Source organism: Impatiens glandulifera, chromosome 4 (assembly GCF_907164915.1).
Source record: "Impatiens glandulifera chromosome 4, dImpGla2.1, whole genome shotgun sequence".
In the NCBI taxonomy this organism is placed as follows: Eukaryota; Viridiplantae; Streptophyta; class Magnoliopsida; order Ericales; family Balsaminaceae; genus Impatiens; species Impatiens glandulifera.
The window spans coordinates 50,284,880-50,305,794 of NC_061865.1; the positions used below are offsets into that span (position 1 = coordinate 50,284,880).

Consider the following 20,915-nt stretch of genomic DNA (forward strand, 5'->3'; position numbering starts at 1 on the left):
ATTTTATGAATAATAGATAAATGATATAATGAATAAAGAAAAATAATTAATTATATAATAATTATAAATATGTATAGAGAATTTATAAATTTTTTTAATACATTATTTATAAATTTTAATATATAAATGTGAAAATATTATTAAAATATAACTATATATTATAATCAATTTTAATTAAAGAATAATCTGAAAATATTATTAAAATTGAATATATAACTATATATGATAAAAATAATTAATACATTATATATATATATATATATATATATATAACGAATGGTTTCGAAAGCTTATTTGGCGTTCACTTTCCCACTTGTTCATTCATTCCCAAACTAACCTAGTTTACTATTCAAACTCAGTTTTATTTATTTATATTTTTTTTACATTTAAAATTTATTATATATAAAGTTTATATTTTGATATATATTTTAAATTATTATTTATATAAACTAAATTATTTATATTTTAATATATATTTTAAATTGTTATTTTTATAAATTAGATTATTTATATTTTGATATATAATTTAAATGTAAATATTTTTTTATAAATTTAATTATTTATATTTTAATATATATATATATATATTTATATTTCAATTATTATTTATATAGTTCAATAAATATTAAATAATTTTAATAAATAATTTATTATTGATGAATACTAATATCTTTTTAAATTTATCAATTATTTATTAAATATAATAACAAGATTATCATATTTCTAGGGTTAAAATATTAATTAAAAATGTTATTATATTTAATAAATAATTGATAAGTTTAAATTTTTTTTTATGAATATATAATTATTATATTATTATAGTCAAAATATTTTAAATTTATTAATATTTATCAATTATTTATTAGAATGCTAAAGGGAATATTTATTATATATATAAATAATAATTAAAATGTAAATATATATATATATATATATTAAAATATAAATAATCAAATTTATAAAAAAATAATATAAAATTATATATCAAAATATAAATAATTTAGTTGATATATAATGAATTTTAAATGTAAAAAGAATAAATAAATAAAAAACTGAATTGAATAGTAAACTTGGGAATGAATTAACAAACTAGACTAGTTTGAGAATGAATGAACAAACTAGGTTAGTTTGGGAATGAATGAACAAACTAGGTTAGTTTGGGAAAGTGAACTGCAAACAAGGTTACTTTGAGAAATCATCCTATATATAACTATATATTAAGATTTAAAAAAAATTAAAAAAATAGTTAAAATATTAGTGTATATTATAAATATGGAGAGATTTAAAATTAATATATTTTATTTTATTTTTATATATTAATACTTTTTAAATCTTTTTATCAAAAATAATCATCACCTCCTCAAAATCATTACCAATCATTATTTATTTTTTTCCTCTAGGTTTTAAAAAAAACCTGAATCCAAATAAGGCCTAATATGGAATTTGTTGTTTTACGAAAGTGACTTGATAAATAAGTTGATGAGATGATTGTGTAATAAGAAATATGTTGGTTGGTTGACAGAAGTAACATAGTAGAAAGTGACTTGATAAATGAGTGAGAATAATATTGTTGGTTGACTGAAGTGAGTTGAGGAGATGGTTGCATAATAAAAAATATGTTGATTGGTTGACGGAAGTAACTTGTTAGAAAATGAGTTAAGGAGATGGTTGTGTAATAAAAAATATGTTGGTTGGTTGATGGAAGTGATTTGGTAGAAAGTGACTTGATAAGTGAATAAGAATAATATTGTTGGTGGACTGAAGTGAGTTGGGGAGATGTTTGTGTAATAAGAAATATGTTAGTTGGTTGACGGGAATGACTTGATAAATAAACGAGGATAAAATTATTATTTTGTTTTTAATCGTACAAATTTACAGAAAAATATCACAAGTTTAAGTAATGATAGTATCAACTATCCTGTCAAGTTAGTTTTACATTTAAATAAAATATAAAATTAAAAACTAAAATTAAAATAAAATTAATTAACTATTAATAAAATAGAAGAATAAAAAAATATATGAAAGAATATAATGTTTGAGAGGGAAATTTGAAGAAATGACTCTAAAAATGATTTTAAATGCGCTGATGATCAACCCATAAATTTAATTGTGCAAATGACTCTTTCAAAATATTTTGACGAAATTACCCGCCGTGTAATGCGAAGGCAAAATCGTCTCGCGAAGGAAAAACTTGTGAAAAGTCCACAATGATTGTGTCATTTGCGTGACGATCGTGCCCTTCCCGTGACGATTGTGCCCTTCGCGTGATGATCATGCTCTTCGCGTTATGACGGGTAATTTCGTCAGAATATTTTAAAGTGGTCATTTGCACAATTAAATTTATGCGCTGATTACCAACGTATTTAAGACCATTTTTAGGGTCATTTCGTCAAATTTCCCGTTTAAGATACTAGAAATCTTTTGGATTTTTTTATTTATAATTTTAACTTAAAATGTTTTTAAATATATAAAAATAAGTTAAATAATTATTTTTCTTCAATATAAATAATAAGTAAAAATAATTTGACCCATAACCATTAGAAAAAAACCCTAATTTGTAAAATCCTAACCGAAGTTTTATTTCTCCTACTCTGAAGATGAAAATATATAATTTATTAGTTAAACAGATTCTAATTACCTATAAATAAATAGTTATAATTATTATACATAACATATAGATTAACCTTTAACCTTAAACTTATTCATTATATGATTTTACCTTTTCTATTAAAAAAAAAATAATTAATGATATATTTTTTGAAAAAAATTATTATACGAGTCGGTTTCGGTCGGCGGGCAGATTATCTCGGTCAGCGAATATTGAGGCCCAATTTTCCTTAAAAAGGAAAATAAAATCTTATAATTCTAAAATACTGATTTCTTATTTAGAAAAAAAAAATAAATAAACCCTATTCCGTTCTCTTCTTCTTCCCTTCTCTGACTGAAAGTACTCCTTCTGCATGTAAAGAATCTTTCTTTACTATGGATTTCAATCTTCAACGCTTGAATGAGCAATCCCCATTATACAATCATCCGCTTTCTTCTGTGGGTATGGGTTACTTTGCCGAACAAACATTATTGAGAGGTGGGTTTCTTTGTTCGATCTTTTGATTTTAAAGCTGACAAATTTGATATTCTGTTTCATTGATTTCTTGTGTTCGATTTTGCTTTCTTCAGACGGCTACCATCACTTAGGGTTGTCAAATACCAGACCGCTGTTCGGTGGATACTTCCCAAACCCTATCGATTCAAGCGCAGCAATTCAGAGGGAAATAGAAAAGGATCGAATCAGAGAGGAAATTATAGCGGCTGAAATTGTAAGGAGACGTATGTTTGATGAAGAGATGAGAAGAGAATTGATATTAGAGTCGAGACATGTGAATTTGAACAGAGCTAGTGGTTTATTAACTTCATCTTCAATGATTTCCAATCTTAGAAGTTCGTACTTTCCATCTGAAACTAGATCTTTGGAGGAAAACCTAACATTGCCTTTTGAGAAAAGATCAGAATTTCCTGCAGTTACTAGATTTGAAGTTTTGGATTCTATGCAATTTCAGCGTAGTTCAGAGCCTAGGGTTTCAACTGTCAAAATTCTTCCTTTAAAGGCTAGTGAGGAGGAAGCTCAGTCAATGGTCAGTATACGGCTTCTTTTCTCTTTTTTACTGTCTCCTTTAAGCATATTGAAAATTATTGAGATTTGGAAGCATGCTTAGAAATTTGGTACAGTTATCATTCATTGAAATTTTGAATCATTGAATGGGCTTCATTTAGAAAGAAAGTTATAAGTTTGAATCCTAATGAAATTACATAAAGAAACATAGATTCAGATTCCATCTGGGGCAACAAAAAGAAGTTTAACATAGATTCAGAAATTCATTGCAGTTTTTGTATGAGATTTTGATTTAGATTCATATAGAATGAGTCCAAAATATCTGTGCAAATATACCCATATGTCAGCTTGATATATTGACCTCATTTGACAACACTTTTTTCTATCTGATTTCTTGAATTGGATCTAGATGGTATCACATTTGGAAAAAGAACTTAGTTTGTCCAATTCCATATACAGAATTTTGAAATAGGGCCATTGTAGAACTCATGTGCTTATGTTGATGCATTGATGAACCATAATGTTTTCATATGGAGAATCATTTTGAGTAGAGCAGATATTCTCTATTGACCAAAAACTCCCAAAGGATGGAAACAAGGTGTTCAATTTTCTTTTATCCCTTCGAAGCGAAGAAACTTGGGGAAAACTTAAAAATCTCAACCTATATTTTGGATTTGGAAGTCTCACCATTCTTTTTATCTATTCATTTGTTTATGTTACTTTTTGGCATAGTAAGTAATCAGGGTTCTTATTTCCATTTTTAGGACAAGCCCACAGTGAATCTTTCCGGATCGAAGCGTAAAGCCGATACACCAGTCACTTCATCAGAGAAGATGGCGTCTAAGAATGAGTTGAATTATTGTTCACTATGCAAAGTTGGTGCTACTTGCAAGGAAAATCTCAATGAACACCTCAAAGGGAAGAAACACAAGTCCAATGTGCTTAAATTAGGACAGGGGGAGGGGAAGAACTTTGAGATTGGATTTTTCCCAAAAACAGCTGTGGAGAAACAAGAAATAAAGACAGATTATTGCTCATCTGATAAAGTTAAAGATCTGGCTTCTCATCGCGTTGGCAAAAAAACTGAAGTGAAGAAGGGATTATCGAGAATTTATGTTCCTTTACAGAAGAAGAAGAACAAGAAGATGATACTTCATAAGAAGGGCGGAAAGAAGCATTTGTGATTGAAGAATCAGCCATGGATGTGAAAGATCAACCAATAATTGGCACAAGAAGAATGGAATACAACTCTGGTAGGTTGCATTTTGTATTAGCTGTTGTTGCAACTAATATTACAGAACATCAACTCCTGTCTTATGTGGATCAAGAACTTGTCAGTTCATTTTGTTCTGAACTAATATGTTCTTGAATTCTATCTTGCCCCTTTTTGGTGCCCCTTTTTGGTGTACGATATTTTGATTTTGTTATTAATTTACAACGTTTTTAGTGTGAATGAGACTGAGATTTATAACTTTTTCTATTTGAGTTACTTAAATAAGTTGTAAGGGTACTTAAGATTAATTTGACAAAATCTTTTAATGTACTATATTTATTTTTTAAATTGAATTTTATTTTATTAAATATTGAGATTTGAGACCTACATATTAAATGTTACTAACAAAATTTAATTTATTGAGATTTGAGAAATATATATATTAGTATTTTCTTATTGTTATAAAATTATTATTTTTTAAATGTAAAAGAGAAGTATTAAAATAAATATTTACTAAATTATTTATATAAAACAAACTAATTTAACATTTTAAATAATATAATAAAATTTTGATATTTTAAATAAAATTAAATAAGTAATGATTGATTGATTAATAAATTATTTTCCATGTGATTCTTTATAAATAAATAAAAAAAGCAACTGATTTAAGAAAATGATGTGCAGACATAAGACGTGTTGCTCATGCTCTCTATCTTTTCTTGCCTTTCTTATGAGAAATTATTATCGATTTTTTATATCAGTCCACAAGTTTTATTTCGTTTCATTTAGGCCCTTAAATTCACAACAATTTTCTTGTATAAATATTCAAATTTAAATATTAATATTAACTTATTGTTTCATTAAAATAAAATTAGATTACTAGTAGACTATTAAATAAAATTGTTTTTAAAATGTTGGGTTAAATGAGATCAACTCAATTTTTTAATAACTACGAATTAAAACTATACGGATTTTATTCTAATCATTCAGTATGTGATATTTTTATCCGTTTTAAAAATGGGACAACGTTGGTATTTGTGTTTTCATCCCAACTCGACCCGATCTTACCGTGATTTTATCCTAAATAATAATAAACACAATTAAATATATAACATCACAAATATATTTATTTATTATATTTTATAAGATTTTTAAATTTATTTTTTTTAATAATATAAATTTTTAATATATATAAAAATTCGTTTATATAATTTTATCAAAAAAAAATTCTTCTTCTTATTTTTTTTAAGGAGGTGTAGATAGATTCCTCAAAATTGAACAAAGCGAGTAAAAAATCTCTGAGGTAAAATTTGGATTAGATTTATCTATTGTCATCCCAATTTGGATTGATTCCATCATGTATTAACAAGATATTCACATTTATTCACATTTATGTTCCTTTTTAACTTCAAAGTTTCTACTATAAATCAAATTTGTGACATATTTTGTTTTTAGATATATTTTTCACTTAAATTATACTAAATGTGTGTTATAAAACAAATAAAAATAAGATACAACTAACAAATAAAATAGACCCATAGTTAAATAAAAGTAAAAATTAATATATATTTAAAAAAAAATACATTTTCATAAAAGAAAATAAAAAATAATAAAAAGTATGATAAATCTCACACCCAACCTATTCCATCAAAAGAATGATAAACCAAGACATACCGACAAATAGTGAAAGACCAAATCAACGCTCCCACAAAACTACTAAAGAAATGTCAAAACTTCAAACAAATTTTTATGTATAAATAATTAATTTCATAACTTTTAAGAATTTTATTGATTTTTTTTAGATTGAGGGCCAAAGTACACATGTTAGAAATTGAAGGACTAAAGTAGACAAAAAAAATACTAAGCACTTGGTTGGCGGGTGAGATTCGGTCATTGTAAGTCTAAGCAGTCAGCAGCTGGAGACTTTCTTCCTGCTCTTTCCCATCTTTTTCCTCTCTTTCTCTCTCTACACCTAAAACATTCATTTGAAGAAATTAATCTGACGATATCATCTATGAATTGGGTAGATTCCAGGATCTTCCGTCTTTTCAACCTTTGTAATCTTCATCTTCATCTAAGCACATGTAAGTACAAATTCTAGACTGAGATTTTGTTTTGGGTTTTATGCTTTTTAGGTTCGAAATAGTGAGATTGATTTCAAAGATTCAAACTTTGCTATCGATTATCATATTTCTACTGCTAGTTCAATCGTATTTCATGCGTAAAGTGGTGCTACTTCAATCCTGAGAGACGTGGACAAACTATTGAGCTTGATTTTGCTATTTATATTGCAGATAGGTCTATTTGGTGCTTTTTAAACTTCCAGTGAATTTCTATGAATCAATTCTAAAGATTAAAGGAATTACAAAGATTGCTGTAATTTGGCCTTGAGCAAATGTTTGATGGTCAAAGGGAGAAGTTTGTGAGGTAAAGACAATTTTAATGTTTTCTCGAAAAAAAGTTTTGCCTTTATTTGGAGACATCTTGATATCAGAATCTCTATTTAGGTTAATTTTGTGTTTGTGTTTGTTTGTTTGTGTGTGTGTGTGTGTGTGTGTGTGTGTCTAGGTTGGATGATTTGGATTCAAGATTATCTTCGCCGTCTACTGTCGGAATGAACAAATGTGCATTTGGAATCGACGGTTTAGCTCGTGTTGCTCGCGCTGCTAATATCCCATCGAAGTCTTCTATGATTGATACCAAGAAGGCCAAAGGATCTGAAGGGGTTAAGTCGATTGGAAGGTCACTTAGATTTTATAGGGCAGTCTTCCCTGAAGACCTTGAAGTGTCTGAGAAGAAGATATTTGATCCTCAAGACAAATTCCTCCAGCTTTGGAATAGGTTCTTTGTTGTATCATGTATTTTAGCGTTTTTTGTGGATCCTTTTTTCTTTTATCTTCCAGTGTTCAATGGATCGTCCAATTGTTTGGGGATTGATAGAAAATTGGCTGTGATAGCTACAACTCTTCGAACAATTGTAGATGCTTTCTACCTTTTTCGCATGGCTCTCCAATTCAGGACAGCTTACATTGCTCCATCATCTAGAGTGTTTGGAAGAGGTGAGCTCGTGATAGATCCAGCACAAATTGCTAAGCGATATCTCCGGACCTATTTTATCATCGATTTTCTTGCTATACTTCCTCTGCCACAGGTTAGAAACTCTTATTATCGCTTTCTTTACAGTTAGTTCTGTCCAGGTTATCTGTAGCACATGTATATGTACAACGTTTAATTACTAGCAGATGTTTATGGTGCATGAAATACAATTTTTTTTTTCTGTTTGGTATGAGAAGTGTGATTGAGGTAAATTTCTGGATTGTTATCCATAACTTTTCATGGATCAGTTTACAATTAGAGGCTTATGAGAAATGTAGATTTTGTTGTATTTTGATCAAGTTGACAAAACCTATAACAAAACAGGCAGTTGACTCCTTCCAAATTTGCAGATTGTAGTGTGGAAATTCCTCAAGGGCTCAAAAGGTTCTGATGTGCTGGCTACAAAACAAGCTCTTCTTTTCATTGTGTTGTTTCAATATGTACCTCGATTTCTCCGTATTATACCTTTAACCACGGAAATGAAAAGAACTGCTGGTGTCTTTGCTGAAACTGCATGGGCTGGTGCTGTATCCTATTTGATGCTATACATGCTTGCTAGTCATGTAAGTTGCTCACTACAACATATTGCCTCCATTTATTATTTCCATATAGATCCATTATTATTATTATTATTATTATTTTCTTTTGTTACACATTCACATCCTTTCAATGCTTGTTTAGTTCCATGCTACTAGCAATCTGTATCCAAAAATATTGGTGGTTTCTTAGCTAGATCCAGATCCAGATCCAGATATAAAAGTGTTTCCAATTAGGCCTTTTCTTGTTTAGCTTTATGCATCATTTTCTGCTTTCCCACTGTATCATCTACATTGTTTAATGATCCATATTTCTTGACATGCAGATTGTTGGAGCTTTCTGGTACTTACTCTCTGTGGAACGTAATGATACATGTTTGTATAAAGCTTGCAAAAAAAATGAAGCATGTAATACACATTTTCTCTATTGTGGAAATCAGTTCCTGGAAGGTTATGATGCATGGAAGAACATTAGTTCTTCGGTTCTTGGTTCAGAATGTTCTGGTGATAAACCTCCATTTGATTTTGGGATCTTCCAACAAGCTTTGCAAAGTGGCATTGTTTCTTCGAGGAATTTCACATCTAAATACTTTTACTGCCTATGGTGGGGACTTCAGAACCTGAGGTGAGTAGGGCCTTGTTTGATGAAGGAATAACCCCTTATCCCATCATCAATAATCATGAACTAAAATATTAAAATACTTTACTTTGTTTTTTATAACATTTTAAAATATTAAATGATATCTAGTTATTTAACCCAACTAATTTATTTTTTCATGAAACAAGATTTTTCCCCCAAAAAATTGGATTATTTCAAAAACAAAAGCTCTAGGTTTTACTTGATATTTTTTTAGTAACTAATAGCAGATCAAAGTGGACCTCTATTTTAATTATCTAGAAGCATCATTAACACCATTTAGAAATGTCTGTTTACATCTGTGTTTCTCAAAATTCAAATTAAAACCCTTGTAAACGTCAAGTCAACACCATCTATTGATCCCAAATGGGTTATAGGAAAATTAGAGACAATTATCGCCATCAAATTCAATATGAAGAACAGAACCTGTGTATGCTGGTAATTTTGATTTATGGTTGTCTACTTATTGCATTTTAATTTACTTCCTCTTCTACAGTACACTTGGCCAGGGACTTCAAACCAGCACCTATCCTGGAGAATCAATATTCTCAATAGCATTAGCTATATTGGGTCTCATCTTGTTTGCTCTTTTAATCGGAAATATGCAGGTTGAGCAACTGTTTTTTTCCCCTTTATGTTTGTGATAAGTTTCTGTTAACACAGTTGTCATGATTCAATTTGTGGGGACTGTTGTTGTTGCAGACATATCTTCAATCTCTTACAATCCGACTTGAGGAGATGAGAGTGAAGAGGCGAGATTCAGAGCAGTGGATGCATCATCGTATGCTTCCACAAGATCTAAGAGAACGTGTAAGACGTTATGACCAGTACAAGTGGTTGGAAACACGTGGAGTAGACGAGGAAAGCCTAGTTCAGACTTTACCAAAGGATCTCAGAAGGGACATCAAACGGCATCTATGTCTTGCCTTAGTGAAAAGGGTAATTATCTTCTATTTTTCCATTTCCAACTAGAGAAGAATGTCACAAAAACCTAACCTGAAGTGACAAGAGACCTAAGGGTGTGTTTGATAAAATTTAAAATTAAGTGTTGAATGTTGAATATTAAGTGTCGGATTAGATAAGTGTTAGCAAAATAAATGTGGAAAAGTATTTGAAGACTATTTTACCCTTATTGTGACTTAAGTTAATTAATTTGTAAGGGTTAAAGTTGTCTTTTGTATGCTGATAATATAGAGTTATGCCCAAGATTAGTCAAGGTGCACTAACACTTGTTAAAACCACAAAAATATCATTAATAGTCTTGTTTGATAATGGATTATCCCATCATCAACCAAGTCATTCAAATCAGTAACTAAAATACCCCTACTTTTTTTTTTCTGGCATTCAGGTCCCTCTGTTTGAGGATATGGACGAGAGGCTACTCGATGCCATTTGCGAGCGGTTGAAGCCATGTTTATATACAGAAAATACCTATTTAGTCCGTGAAGGAGATCCAGTCGATGAAATGCTCTTCATCATACGCGGTCGTCTCGAGAGCGTAACCACAGATGGTGGCAGAAGCGGTTTCTTCAACCGCAGCTTTCTTAAAGAAGGAGATTTCTGTGGTGACGAGCTTCTAACATGGGCACTTGATCCCAAATCCGGTTCCAACCTCCCATCTTCAACTCGAACAGTGAAAGCTTTAAAAGAGGTGGAAGCCTTTGCACTAGTAGCTGAAGAGCTCAAATTTGTGGCTAGTCAGTTCAGGCGGCTTCACAGTAGACAGGTTCAGCACACTTTCCGGTTTTACTCTCAGCAATGGCGAACATGGGCTGCTTGCTTTATACAAGCTGCATGGAGGAGGTACTGTAAGAGGAAGATTATGGAAATTCGTCGTAAAGAAGAGGAAGAAGCTGCCGCTGCTGCTAGCCGTAGTAATTCAGGGTCCTATAGTCTTGGAGCGACATTCTTGGCTTCTAGGTTTGCGGCTAATGCCCTCCGCGGTGTTCACCGGAATAGGAATTTGAAGATCTCAATGTCACTTGTGAAATTGCAGAAGCCTCCCGAGCCAGATTTCACTGCGGATGATGCTCATTGATTCCATAATTTTTTTTCTTTGTAATCCTAGGACTTGCCTTAAGGAAGGACGAAAAAAGGAAGGGTGAACCATAGAGAAGCAAACAGAAGGCCAAACCAGAACTGGCTGGCACTTAAAGATCTTGCTGTATTCATAAGGCTAATAAAGTATGTATCATTTTACTTATAACATTCCCTCAAGATACAATTTTTATGAATATATTTGTCAAGTAGTCTGCAAAATTGAGGGCCTTCCATTGATTTTGTATAAAAATCTGCTAACTGGTATTATAAGTAGATGTGTTTTAGGATGATTAATCATTTTATGAATTGATCTAGCACTTGCATGAGATATATATGAATGGTGTTCGATCTTTCAGTTGAAGATTTTACGAAATTTGACTAGACATTCATTTGATTAATTAGATAAAAGTTACTCATGTTAATTTGCAATGTCAAATTTTGAGAACAATACTTCAGTTTGAATTCAATCTAGGTTGTAGAGATCTAAAGGCATATAAAATGTTGTTCATCACGGATTGATTATTAATATTGAAATAAACACATTAGATTATAGCTGATAGTTATATCGTTTTACACTTTTTCTGTTATAAATGTTATGTGATATTGGATTATGTTACATGGAGAATAATGTTTATTAATTGTTTGTTTTCTTTCAATTGAAACGATTATAAATTAGTTATAAACAATTGAGAGATACTCCATAAGAGTTATGAAACAACACAATATGTTAATGGATCTAAATTTGTTATATTTCGTAACAGATTTGGATAATTTAACTATTTTGATAATACTGAAATGGTTTCAAAGTTTGATTACAATATGGACAATGTCAAGTTGTTTTATTTCAAATCTATATGATTTTTCAATTAGATAAACATTTGACTTGTGTCAATGGGAATACTATATTATATTTGGAATCAGACGTTATACCTAGTTTAATTGTCAAATGTTGTAGGAGTAGGAGTGTGTTCAAACATATGAGCCTCAGATTTCTTGACAAAGAAATGAATGATATGTGTAGTGAAAATATCTTTAATGATTCAAATAATGGAAGCTTTGTATATGAAGTAGGTGGTGAAATAATTGATTATGATAATTTCGTTTGGGTGAAATTGGATAATGAACCTGTCCGAAAACTTAATAGAATATTTGCTTATAATTTAAATGACTGCGGTAATAATAGGTTTATGGTTATTATAATGACTTTAAGTCAAAAGAAGATATGAAAATGGCTATAACAGAATATAATTGTGATCATAAATTAGTTTTAATGTTAAGAGTTGATAGTAACAAGAGAATTCAATCTATATAACACATATATCTTGATTTTTTTTTTATTACTAGCAACTCTTAATCTCAAAGCTATTGTATGATTATATTCTGATATAGTCATTTCACATCTTATTTTGTCTTAAAAGTCATTTCAACCATAAACATGTTATTTTCGCTATCATTTAGATTATAAGTACTAGATTTTTATATCGATTCATTATTCAATTTCTCCCAATCGAAATTATCATAATCAATTTTTTCAACGCTTACTTAATATACAAAGCTTCATCATCTGAATCAAAGTATTTTCAATGTCCATTTCTTCTGCTCATATGTAGAAACTTTTTCATCTTCTATTTCTTCAACATTTGACAAATTGACTAAGTTATAACTGGTTTTCAAATATAACATGTTATTTTCTTTGTCACAAGTTAAAAGTTTCTTTAGTTGAAGAATCAATTTGAATTTGTTTATATTTACTCAAAATTGAAGATATTGATAATATGTAAGTCACGTCAATAAACTCAGATTGGTGTATGCAATAAAACAACTCGATATTGTCCATATATAGCCAAACATGGAAACAATCTAAGTAATATCAAAATAGTAATATATCCAAATTTGTTAGTGTAAAATTTTTGATTCATTAACGTATTGTGTTTATTGAGAACGTTCCAATTGCAAAAAATAAATAAATTAATAAAAATTATTCTAACCTAATTTAATATCACATAACAGAAAAATGAGCAAAACGATAATACTAGCTACAATTTAATGTGCTGATTTCAATATGAATAAACGATATGCCTTTAGATCTCTAAATCACGGATTGGTGGTACATCCTCAAAATTTGACATTGTAAACAAACATGAATAACTTTAACTTTTATCTAATTAAATCAAATGAATATCTAGTCAAACTTTGGCTAGTAAAGTTTGTTTGGTAACTATTCTTTGTTTCATATTATAATTAGCAAAAAAACACACAACTAAAGTAACAAAACACTATCAACCTACTTATGTTTAATCTATCCAAACAAAAAATTCTGAAATATTATTCTTACTTAACTAAAACAAGAAGATTAGGAAATGAAGATTCGAATAAACCTTGCACCTTTATCGTCCAAAAAGGCAAAGCTTCGTGGTTTACAATTGGTGGAAGAAAGGCCGCGCAATAAGATGTGTTTGAAGTTTTTGAGTTTTTCGTTGTGGTAGTAGAAAAAGAGGAATAGGTGAACGATTTTTGAAAAACAGGTCTACAATCACGGGTTTATTTTAACACATGTATATAAATTAAAGGTGTTAATAAAGAGTCCTACCTAAATTTGATAAAGAATTTCTACTAAATTTGTCATTTATTATATTTAAAATAAACTAAAATATTTTAATTGAATTAATTTAAAAAATATAATATTTAACAACCATTTCAAAATAAATCTAATTTTTATAAAAAAACAATTATAATAACAAAAATTAATATTTAATAAATTAGATGACAAACAATTTTTTAATATTGAAGTTTGTATAAATTAATATTTAAATAAATTCACTTCTTTATATCAAAATTTTAAATTTACGATCATATATTTTTCAATTCGATATAAATAAATACTTGTGCAAGTATATTCTTAATATTTTTGATTTGATCGCGGAGTTTATGTGCACAAATTTATGTGTATCAATTCTTTACTCCTTCAAACTTCTTGACATTTTAAATAAGTTATATATTCTCATTACCTTATGAAACCAAGTTTCTATCATTCCAAAAAAAAAAAGAGTAGTCTCACAAAATTCAGAATCAAATCTTATATCTTGAGAATAGCAAACAAATAAACTTATATATTGACACAAGAAATTGAAGACAATACAAGAGTGGTCTAATGTCCTATGTCACTTTTCATACACAAACAAAGAGACATGGTTGTTCCAACAGTTTGGAAGATAATATGGTCCTACAAGATGATGCAATTTTAACAAAAATGTACAGTCTGAAATTAGATTATTAAATTAAAATTTTGTTCAATGATAATAAATTTGTTGATGAGCCATCAAATGTGGATATACCACCAACGGAGGTAGGCCCAAATCCAATTCAAATTCAAATCACATTTGGAATTATAATAGGGGACAATTATTTAACATTTTTCAGTAGCCTAACCTTATCACATTTCTCTTTTTCTTTCCTTTTTCCTTTGAATAGGTTGATAACATATTTATAAATCTTGTCTCTGTCTTGGGTTTATCACTATAATTATTTATTCAATTTGTTTTGTTTATTTTGGTGACTAATCCTAACCACAATCTAGTTGGAGGAAGTTTGAATTTTCTTTTTATTTATTTTTAAAGTGATAAAGACAACATCATCATTATATTTCTTTATCTTTTTATTCTCTTTCTTGAAAACTATGAAAAATGAAGTTCAATGGTCCTGGATTTCTCTTGCAATGCCTAATTAAATCATTTTTCATATTTTTATGTATGAAGAAATTCAAGAAGTTAGAAATGTAAAGTGTTTAATCATTTTATATATGATTAAGTTGGTTGTTTACATGTTATATTTTTCTTTTTAAGTACAATTTTGAGTTTTTATATTTTCTCTTTAGGCATTGAATGAATAATATCTAAAACGGTTTTAAGTCTTTATGCATTGAATTGATAATCTTGGACTCGATTTTGGGTTTTTGAAAGGAGTGACTCGAGTGTTACAAAGTTAGACTTTCAATATTTTGACGTTAAAATTTTGATGTATAGTTTGGGATAAATTGAGCTGTCATATTATTTGTGTATTGATGTGGTGATGAAAATGTGGTGAATGATATAAGTAATCTTATTTTTCAAATTTGTTAACAAAAAATACTTGTTTTTCACCCTAAATCTGTTAAATTTCGCATGGTCTCGACCATTTGAAAGACATTAATGTTTTGTTTCATACTTTGTCTTGTATTAACTTTTTTTTTGTTATGCTTGATTAACAACAATTACTTTCCTAGTTTTATATAATATTGATTTTAAACAAGAATTTATTATTTATTATTAATATCAAGTTTAGTATAAAAAATGCATATATAAACTTTAGAAAAAAAAACATCACAATTATTTGAGAGATAGGTAAACATATTGTATTTCTATGTTTTGTATTTTGGGTTAATTTGTTGTCTTTATGTGAAATGTTTCACCTAAAAGAGGAAGGTAAACATATATAAACATAAATATCTAAGCAATAATAATATACTTAATTATCATTATTTTTGTTTTTCTTTTTTTGAAAGAAAACAAATTCAATTCTAATGGTTAGCAAGTGTATTATTATTTTTTAGAATTTAATTGTTGTATGAACATTTATGACAATATTTGTTCTTTTGAAAGTCAACTATTACATACATATGTAATATATGTATATAATATAACTCAAGACCTGGTTTGATTTGGCTGTGATTATTTAGTGATTTTTTAATATATATATATATATATATTATTTTAATTTTAATTTAAATAGTTATAGTGAAAATTGAACCTCATACTTTTATTTCTATCACTTTAGGTACAATAGGAACTTAATTATTTAAATAAAATTTTCAAATAAGCACCATTTTTTATTTATACAATCAAATAAATTATCAAATAAAATATCAAAACAATTTCTATTTTTTTTTTAAATTAATTTTTAATATATATTAATAACATGTATTTTAACCTGATATTTTTCACCAAATAACTTAACATGTCTATAGCACATTTAGTAATCAAACAATTACACAATTTTATTAATAAAAAAATATAACTTTCAAAATAATAAATATTAATTATATGGCCCATGAAATTACTTCAAATTGAAGAGAATGAGAAAAAGCTTCAAGTTTAGGCAAGAAGTAAAAAGGATGATAACAACCCAACAACCCAATAGAATAATAATTCATCATTGCCAATTTATAATTCAATATTTTGGTACCTATAAAAAAATAATGTCCTATTTTATTTCATTATTTATTTATCAAGGAAGAGACTTTTGTCAATTAGATCACAGCAGTAACCATCTATATTTTTATACTAAATGGATGACTATTATTATAATTCACCACACTTAGATAACATTCCTTTAAAATTTAATAAATATTTGCTTATAATTTTGACTTTATATCTAATATTATTTTATTATTTTATTCACCTGCTAATGTTGGCCAAACACCCCTTCATCTGATTTTCTTATATGTAAAAAAGGATATTTTGTTTGATAATATTTAGGGGTATAAATAAAATGGGTAGAATTGCTAAATTTTGAACCAATTCAGTTTAAATGCGATTCAAAATCAACCAAATCAAATAATCGACATATTTAAGATAAATTTTCAAACCGACATCAATCATTTATTTGTGCATTTCATTGTATAGAAGTACAAAATTGAACATGTTACACCCTTATTAATACCATGTACATGAAATTAATTTGATCCAACTATAAAAATGCTCATTCATTATAAGGCAATGCCTAGTTAGAGCTTGTTTATATCTCAAAAGACTATTGGTGAGATTTATCTTCAGAAATTGCACTCATATTTTATCATTATTTTTCAATATGCTTTGAATATAAGATAACAATATTATTTAAAATGAAATTATTATTATTATGGCATTGTTGATGGTTTATAATTATAATTATGTGACAAGATTTGAAAGGCTACCATACCATTAGCTACACAACAAATATTAGATGGAATTAAATTAGTCCATCATTTTCAATTTAAAAGTTGCTACAGCTTTAATTCATAATTAACCATTATCAAATCAAATAAATTGAAATATTAAAACTAGTACTTTCTTCATCTTCATCACAATCTACCTATTTTTTTTTTAAAAATGACTAATTTTGTTGGGGTACAAATGTGTATAAGAAATAAATAATTAATTTATTAATTAAAATATTAAAATGTTTTATTTATTTTTTAAAATAAATATTTAATTAAATATTAATATCTTTTAAACTTTTTTACCAATAACTCAACTTTTTATAATTTAAAATCAAATAAAATTATTTTAATAATCTCAACTGAGTTATTCAAATAACCTAAATCCATAAAGAATTCATACTAACTCTCTTTGAACTAGTTTGATTCAACTTATAATTTTAAACAAATATAAGAGTGTCTATCAAATAATTAATCAGAATGTTCCCAATAAGAATCATATTTTTTAATTTAAGAAGCTAGTACCACGATAAAAGTTATGAATGACGCAACTTCAACTTAAGCGTTCTAAGTGATAATCGAATTCGTGATATTTGATATTATTGTCACTTGAGTTATACTATGAATTATTGAGAATTGAAAATAAGTAACCTTTTGTTACATGAATTATCCTTTTAGATTGCGATTTAAATGAGTTGAATAATCTCAAATATATAAATACGATCAAATTATAGAATAAGCTAAATCAAACTAATTCTTGGTCTCATGTTCCAATTTATTAATAATCAAAAGAATGAAGATTAAGACCAAAAGAAAAAGCATTTAATAGGGTTTCTTCTTCTTCTTTGAACCAAACCAAAGCCATCAAATGGTAAGAGTCCACAATTAGGTTGAAAGAGCATTGGTTGAATTGACTTTGATTCTTTCACATATATATATATATTATAGATTTGACCAATTCACCTAACTAACCTGCTCTTCTCTTCACTAATGGCCGGCTGTTTTTGCAAAAGTGTTGTTTAACCACGTAGGGACAAACTAACCTAAAAATTTGGTTTTTTTGAAAAATACTTCATTCGTGCTCTCCATAAAAACCCATCTCGAGAATTTCCCAATTTTTTCCAACCCATTTCCCAATCCTAATCCTAAGTCGCCGTTGTCAACTTCTACCTAGAATCGAAGAAACTTTCATCTTTAAACCGCCCCGCCCTATACACTTGGTTCAAATTCTTTCAAACCATGTAATCAATTCTCAATCCAAGACTCTCCCTTTCTTCAATTTCAAAAACCCATCATCGGATCTCGCCATGGGTGTTCAAAAAGATCGAATCAGATTCAACGTAGGAGGCAGGATCTTCGAAACAACCGCCACAACGCTCGCTATCGCCGGCGCTAATTCATACTTCGCCGCCTACTTCGACGATAATTGGGACCTCCAATCGCAAAACTCCGGCGAACACTTCATTGATCGAAACCCAGATTGCTTCGCCGCCTTCCTTGACCTTCTCCGAACCGGCGAACTTAACATCCCATCAAACGTCTCCGAAAGACTTCTCTACAGAGAAGCTCTCTTCTACGGTTTACTGGATCACGTCCGCACAGCCAAGTGGGATCAATTCGACGGAAATCGTCTCCGTCATTCTGGATCCATTATCGGTCGTGCCGCCGGCGATGGAACAGCCATCCGAGGTGGTCCTGACGGCGGTTGTTGCGTTGCCCATGGAAGTATGGTTCATGTCTATGATTGGACAATGGAAGAAAACCCATCAATCAATCTCGATTACCAAAGAATCAACGATATCGGATGGATCGATTCACAGACGATCGCGGTTGCAGCCTGCGAGCGCTTGGGCCGGAGCGGCGACGGTGGAATGGGTATTTTCAGTGCGAAAACAGGGGAGCTCCGGCATAAGTTTCAAGTCAGACATGGAGAAGATGTGAAAAGTTATACAGCAGGAGCGATGAGCTTTAATTCAGATGATAAGATATTCTGTAGTTGTAAAGGAAGATCAAATGAATATGGAATCGGAGTTTGGGATCAGATCACCGGAAAACAGATTGATTTTTACTATGAACCGATGGGTTGGTCACTTGGTGAAGCAGATAGATTACAATGGCTAAATGGAACAAATTGTTTGTTATCAGCAACCTTATACCCAAGAAAGGACAACTGTTACATTAGTCTTCTCGATTTTCGAGACAAGAATAGTATGGCCCTTTGCTGGTCGGACGCCGGAGCTCCGGTGACTGATGAGAGGCGGGTCAGGGATGCAATTGGAATGTGTGAGACTGGTTCCATCTGTGTTGTGAACGAGTATGAAGAATTAGGGTTTATGGATCTTAGGAATCCAGGGGCTAATGTGAGATGGTGCTCGAGAAGTAGGTTAATAACGAAAGGGAAAATGTCCGATGAACCGTGTGTGCCCAAATTGGCTTTGCATCAAGGTCAATTGTTTTCGTCTATGAATGATAGTATTTCGGTGTTTTCGGGTCCGGATTGGGTGCTCACGTCTAGAGCCCGAAGGGGTTTTGGAGGTTCGATATGTGATTTCTCGATAGGGGGTGATCGACTTTTCGCACTTCATAGTGATGAAAATGTGTTTGATGTATGGGAGACTCCACGGGCTCCTCTTCTATGACCCAATATGGTTTTGGTTATGGTTTTCTTATAAGAAGATAAGATAGGAATTTCAATTTTATACATTGAATAGGGATGTGATATTTAAATCTAAAACTAGAATTACAATAGAGGATGTGATAGTCTAATCTTTTGTGTTAGAAAATGTTTTATTAACATCATACATTTAGACTGTTTGGTATTGTTGGGTTGTAAGTTTGTATGGAATAAGACATATTTGCCCTCTAATTGTTCAAATATATAGTTGATTCAATCTTAGGTTATTCAAATAGTAAAGTATTCATGTTTTGTTCACCAAATTGATAAGAATACAGAAAAATAAAAAGAATAAATGGTCAAATGAGCTAAACAACAAAGCTAAATACAAAATCAGATATTGTGATATAAGGTTTTTAATAAAGTTCAAAATGTCTTCAATAGTGTATCATAATTAGATTGAATTATTACTCATATCGAAACATAACTCTTATGGTAGGAAACGACAAAATTTATTTTGAAAAAATATACTTAATTCATTTATACAGAAGAGAACTTTGTACAACTTAATCTAAGTCTCTTATAACCTCGTAACAAGATATTATTCACTCAAAATGAAAGATATCCTACGGAAAAATTAAAAATTTAGACGTAATTGAACAATAAAATAATATGTAGCAAATTATGAGCCAAACACGACAAATATGATATCCACTTATATTGAAATCTTCCATGATCTTGAGTCATATACAATCTGGTTTGTGAGAATTCTACTCTAGATCCATTCAAAACAAAAGAGTACAAACTATTTAAGTTGTAAAAACCAGGTCTTTCATTTGCAAATACCTCAACAATAATGTTTGGAAATTTGTTAAAAGTCAATTAAATCACATCACCAACCTTATAAAATGAGAAGAAAATATTGTTTAAAAAAAAAGTCAAATTCCACATTTTTTTAGGTGCGACTAATCCCCGAAAGTTAGATCTATAGTTCGCGCGCACACAATAAGATGTATTGCTTGATTATTCGAAATGAAGACTTTAGATAGGAGAATAATTTTAATTTGTACATCCTCATAAGGTCCCATCTATTTTATCCTTAAGAGATCTTTCACCTTTTACTTTTGATTTTTGAATTTTCTTTTTTTACTTTTTACAAAGTTTATTCCTCACGCCCCTCCTTTATGCATAACATGTCTTTCCCATGGTTTAAGTG

At 29.3% G+C, this 20,915-nt stretch overlaps 3 protein-coding genes across 3 annotated transcripts; all 3 read left to right on the forward strand.

Annotated features, from left to right (window-relative positions):
• The first annotated feature begins 2,905 nt into the window (after window positions 1-2,905).
• LOC124936775 lies at window positions 2,906-5,111 on the forward strand. The gene is made up of 3 exons (XM_047477300.1): window positions 2,906-3,085; window positions 3,178-3,632; window positions 4,375-5,111. Exons 1-3 carry the CDS (start codon window positions 2,983-2,985, stop codon window positions 4,792-4,794), a joined length of 978 nt encoding a protein of 325 aa, XP_047333256.1. The 5' UTR covers window positions 2,906-2,982; the 3' UTR covers window positions 4,795-5,111.
• Window positions 5,112-6,752: 1,641 nt separating this feature from the next.
• Window positions 6,753-11,338, forward strand: LOC124933660 (probable cyclic nucleotide-gated ion channel 5). The gene is made up of 8 exons (XM_047474095.1): window positions 6,753-6,907; window positions 7,118-7,250; window positions 7,392-7,974; window positions 8,270-8,482; window positions 8,782-9,080; window positions 9,589-9,700; window positions 9,795-10,031; window positions 10,441-11,338. The coding sequence occupies exons 2-8, from the start codon at window positions 7,219-7,221 to the stop codon at window positions 11,128-11,130; spliced, it is 2,166 nt and encodes a 721-aa protein (XP_047330051.1). The 5' UTR covers window positions 6,753-6,907; window positions 7,118-7,218; the 3' UTR covers window positions 11,131-11,338.
• Window positions 11,339-18,132: 6,794 nt separating this feature from the next.
• On the forward strand, window positions 18,133-19,980 carry LOC124937100 (BTB/POZ domain-containing protein At2g24240-like). Its single transcript, XM_047477612.1, has one exon. The coding sequence runs from the start codon at window positions 18,393-18,395 to the stop codon at window positions 19,722-19,724; it is 1,332 nt and encodes a 443-aa protein (XP_047333568.1). The 5' UTR covers window positions 18,133-18,392; the 3' UTR covers window positions 19,725-19,980.
• Window positions 19,981-20,915: the final 935 nt, after the last annotated feature.